Raw genomic sequence first — 5,191 nt, forward strand, 5'->3', positions numbered from 1 at the left:
ATAAACTACCAATTTGTTACCTTCCCCTTTGGCTGATTGAGAATATTATCATGGGTTTGCTTCCTACTCGTTCCCATCTCCTCTCCTCTTCTCCTCATTGAGTTCTTTGTAGGCCAATTGCCCTGTTAACCAGGCTGGCAATCACATTATCTATTTTATCTTTGGTGAAGGCCAACAACTTAACAGTCATTGTGAAGGAGTCAGATCTTGGACGGGGAAGGACATGCCGACCTCGCAAGCAAGGTATATATAGCCTCCCTTCACATTATGAAAAAACAAAATAAGGGTAGAAGTTTAGACGGCTCGGTTCTTCTTGCTTACTCTATGGTACCTCGCTAGAATAACATCCTTGTCTCTATGTCAATTCATAGTAAATCCCTCGATTTCTTGAACCAGACGGATCCATTCACATAGAACACATTCGTCCAACATTACAAGCACATGTACATTAGAAGCAATGCACGTCTTAGACACTATAGTACCACAGATCAATCATCACCCACTAACTAATTCCTTAGTAAGCTAATATAGAGGCTAATAGCACATCGCGGATTGAATAGCTTCATCAGCATCTTACAAAGTAGCAGGAGTAAACTACCCCAACAAGAAACGTCAAACTCATATTCTTGGTTGCTGCCACGGTTGGACTTGGTCTGTGCGGAGAATCAAGCGTACCAATAATCTAATTTTAATCCATAGTTTCACTACAAAACAAAGTAAAGGAAAACAGATCATCTATCTGGGAAGAAGGGCGGCCGCCATTCAAGTTAGCCAAAATTGGCCAAATTGAGTCAATTGACTCAATTGGCAAAATTGCAATAAGTTTACGAGTTTTTGGACAATTTTTCTCACAAATAAATCGGGCCATCCATTTATGCCCTGGCTTGGTGGGCCTAAGAGGGCCAGAACGAGTCTCGTGAGCCGCTATACACCTTACAACCTCTAGCAGAAAGTGAGAAGTTATTTGTGCTAGCAAAAATGGAACAAGTTACAGGAAAGAGACTCAGGAGGCTGTGTAGGGAATACCGATTGGGACATCGGTGTGAAAAATGTGAGCATGTGACGTATCCTCCTCCAGCAAAAGTGATCATTTGGTCGAAGGCTATGCCTGAATTTTTGCTCGAGCACAACGATGATCCGTTTTTTATAGAAAAGTGCGAGAATCAGCCGAATTGGGCCGTCAAGGCTTGGACTAGGCCTCCGAGTCCGGGCACAAGAGTTACCAAACCCACCATTGGTTCTAGCATGTGGTCACCACTCTAAAGCTTTGATCTAAGTTGTTTGCATCGCTTCATGACAAAATTTCAAATGAAGCTGAATTTTATTTTTTTTTTGGTCGAAATAAGGATTTCATTCATTAATCAGGATAATACTTGAGAGGTACATATTTACTCAAAACAGTTGCAGTACATTTTTCACACTCATAAACTCCCAAAACAGAGTGAGAGAAAAAAAAATGAAAGGCAATCCAAGCAAATAAAAAGTCTTGAACTCCCACATAAGATCTCTAAATATTCGACGTTTGAATTCAGAGGGAGAGAAAATCTCTCTCTCGGGATTTTCTAGCGGTGGCAGCTGGAGGAAAAAAAAATCTAACCACTTGGTATAGGGATAATGGCCAATAAGTTGCTGAACCTTTTTCAAATTATTTTATCACAATTATCAAAATATAGAACTTGAGTAGGGTTCATAATCTATTAGTTTAAGCTTTTGAGTTGAACTTCCTTGCCTGGCTTAAACGTGAGAGGAGTTGTTGAATTATCTCATTTCGCTTTATTATAGTACTTATATCCTCTTTATATATTAAGTTTTTTCTGTTGGATTTTTTAAGGGTGACCTCGAATTGTGTTCCCCCTTTGATTTATTTGATTCGGAAGCCATATGCTTTTTTGTTTAGTTCGTGTTGCTGTGCTTTCAAAAAGGAAAAAAGGAAATAAAAATACAAAAATAGTAAAACATTATTAAACATCAGTGCCGGCTTCCACATCAAGATTGGCGGGCCAAAGTTGGCCGTAAAGATTGAATTGTCACAAATACAAAAGGTTTAGAACTGAATTGACAAGAAAAGAAAGTTTAAAACTGATATTTGATACAAGTGCGATAAGTTTATGACTTTTTTCATAATTATTTCTATGTTTTTTTGGTTTAGTTCGTGTTGCTCTGCTTTTAAAACGTCTGGTGGTGGCGCCTGCCCACCTATTGACCATTCATCTCCGTCACCTTGCTCTCTCCTTCATATATTTTCTTCTTCTTTTCTTAGGCGATTTTAATTTTTTTTTTTAATTTGGACTTTATATTTCATAAGTATATAACTATCGACGTTTAAGCTCGCATGAAATCTTTTTCGTAATTCTCAACATGAATTTGAAGACAAATGACATGAGTGTGGAAGCATAGTACAGAGGAGGGTCACACGTAGACATAAAATGGCTATGTGGCATTCCACAATAGAGCAGCATTCAACCTAATATGGAGAGTTGCATGGAGCACCACTATACTTATATTAGATTAGATGTACGAAGGGGTGCAATCGAGCCGAGACAACACAGTGCCAGGCTCGAGCTCAATCCAACTTGAAGCTCAAAATTTGATCAAGTAATTTTTTTCACCCGTTCAAACTCAACTCAAATTCGACATACACTAGCTTGATTCAACGCGACTCATTTTTAAGTATATTTCCTCACTCAATCGAGAACTCAACTCGGTTTGAAGCACTTGCACTAGCCTCTTTTGCTTGCATTTAAAAGTACATTCGAAGGGTGAAAGTGTAATTGCATAGCAAGAAATATAATTATAAGTACATTAAACATTATCTGATGCTAAAATAGAAATAAAAAAATTGTACCAAAAACTAAGATAATCAGTTAGGTTCGTGAGCCGATTGAGCCAAGTATCTTTAGTCCTTTTTCCCTTTATTTCCTCACTCAAATGAATCACCCCTATGTTCTCCTGTACAAGTTAAAAATTTGTTCCACATTTACGCATATGCTTGAGCATTCGTTTTCGACTATGAGAATTCTTTCTTCAGCATGTTCACGTCATTTTTGGGTGGGGTTGAGGACATTAGTATCAAGTGTGGGGTTAAACTCCCGCAACTTTGCAAAGAGTCGGAGTAAAAAGCCACGAGAGAGGGGAGTAAGAGTAGCACCGACCCGGAAAAAAAATAAATAAATAAAAATTTCAATCTGCACTAGAAGTCTTGCATAACCCCATTTGAAAAATAAGAAAATATCCCTCCATATATGTGTGTCAGATTGAAATTATGTGGCAACCTCTTGCTCACGATCTCTCTCGCTTCATACCGAGGAAGACATCAGTGAGAACCTTCTGGGAGTGAAGTGAACTCCTCAGCAGCTTGATACCCTTCAAAGTTACAAACCAGATAATTGAAAAGTATGGTTACTTTCTTTCGTTCTGGATCGAATTGTATTGGACTTTATAATCCCTATAATCATTGCAAACATAATCTTAGTTTACCCTAGAAGCATCTCTAACTCATTGTACAAAAGCTCAAATTGAAATTTAATTAACTTATACTTACTATATATCCTAAAAGATATATACATTTACATATAGTAATGATTCAGTAGCACACTTCGATCAATATTGATTTGCAATTTATAGGTCTCTTAAAAATGAATTTTCCACATAAATTGTTGACTTTTGAAGTTTGTGTTTCGAAAGTCGAAAACATATCGTAGTCGCAAAGAATGGCATGGGCTTACCTCATCCATTCCCAAGCTGACCACCTTCTCCTCAAGATGCTCAATCTCCTCCGCGTTGAACTTCTTGAGCAAAGTAATGCTCGAAATAGTCGACATGGGCTTTACTTCCAGATCATCCGTCACCATGTACATCACCTCCCCGAGCACAAAGCCGGCCTTAGCGTCCAATTCAGCTGCTGGTTTGACAAGAGTGACTGGTTGGCCCATGGAATAACTGCACTGAGGACATATTGCAGAACCTTCCTTAGCCAGATAGTTCGAACAGTTAGCGTGCACACGGTAGGAGCACCCATAGTAGGTCCGGTTACCATACGGAGATTTGACGAGAGTGAATGGTTGGTTCATGGGATTTCTACACTGAGGACACATCGCAGAACGGTCCTCAGCCGCATAGCTCAAGCAGTTCATGCTCAAACGGGAAGAGCACCTGTAGTAGGTACCGGGCGTTGAATCTGAGGAGGAAGTCCCAGGCAACAGATTCGGGATTTCGGCGAGGAAGTCGGGTGCTTTGGGTTTCAAGAGAATTTCCTTCTTGGAATACTTGATGAACACATCGTTCAGCTTCTCGACGCTGCCGTAGAGATTGGCTAAACTGCCCACCATCCCAGTTTTCCCAGATTTCGTGAGAAGATGGATCACCTGTCCGACCGGCAACGCGAGGATGTGGAGGAGGAAGTCGACAAAATCTTTGCCTGCCTCAGCAAAGACCACCGTTCGGTTTCTCTTGTCGACCAGAAGCTTCAAGCTCACTTTGGCTGTCGTCATTCTTTGGGTCACAGTATGCAGATCTATGTGAGAGTATCGCATCTCGTAATCAAATCAACCCGAAATAACACCAGAGATTTATGTGATCATGTCGGTATTTACTGGTGTTCGATCAGTTTTATTCAAATTATTCACTAAATAATTGGAAAACTACATAGTAACAATCGATCAACACACTTTGTCCAAATCTAAGTAACACGCGATGAGAAAACTCAATGGATGTAAAACTCACCACTCAAAATCCACCGTGTTCAGAACTCCTAAGTGCGAGCGATCAAAGAAAGGGATCCCTGTGCGTCCCTTTCCTAATTGCTTCTGTGTTTGTACCAGAAGAAGAAAGAGACCTCTCGCACTCGCAGGACTTTTAAAGGCCAAAGATATATATATATTTTTTTTTTGGACTATATTTTGGGCCGAATTTAAAGGCCAAAGTTGACGTCCCTTTCCTAATCTTGGATGATTGTTTTCATACTTTCCCTCGCACGTCCAAATCTTTATTCCCATTCATAGGACGAGTTATCTTCAAAAGGAAAACAAATCTCAACATATCTACTTCCATCTCCCGTTCAAGAGAAATTCTAATCCAAGTAGAATCTTTGAATTTTTTTTCCTAGAAGATTTAGTTTGAAAAACTTTAATTTGCTTCATATGTTCGTTCTTATAAACTTTATCTACACACTCCAATCGGATCGGGTTTCGTT

The 5,191-nt window shown here is 39.4% G+C and overlaps 1 protein-coding gene across 1 annotated transcript; it reads right to left on the minus strand.

Annotated features, from left to right (window-relative positions):
* Nucleotides 1-3,279: 3,279 nt before the first annotated feature.
* On the minus strand, nt 3,280-4,532 carry LOC115756748. Its single transcript, XM_030696644.2, has 2 exons — nt 3,726-4,532; nt 3,280-3,363 (listed from the first exon to the last, which is right to left on the minus strand). The coding sequence occupies exons 1-2, from the start codon at nt 4,530-4,532 to the stop codon at nt 3,280-3,282; spliced, it is 891 nt and encodes a 296-aa protein (XP_030552504.2).
* Between the last annotated feature and the right edge of the window lie 659 nt (nt 4,533-5,191).

This window comes from Rhodamnia argentea, chromosome 8 (assembly GCF_020921035.1).
Source record: "Rhodamnia argentea isolate NSW1041297 chromosome 8, ASM2092103v1, whole genome shotgun sequence".
In the NCBI taxonomy this organism is placed as follows: domain Eukaryota; kingdom Viridiplantae; phylum Streptophyta; class Magnoliopsida; order Myrtales; family Myrtaceae; genus Rhodamnia; species Rhodamnia argentea.

Coding starts and splice junctions, on each gene's coding strand:
- LOC115756748 (XM_030696644.2), bottom strand. CDS start 4,532: ATGCGATACTCTCACATAGATCTGCATACTGTGACCCAAAGAATGACG. Junction 3,364..3,725: donor TCAGCTTGGGAATGGATGAG/GTAAGCCCATGC, acceptor GTAACTTTGAAG/GGTATCAAGCTGCTGAGGAG.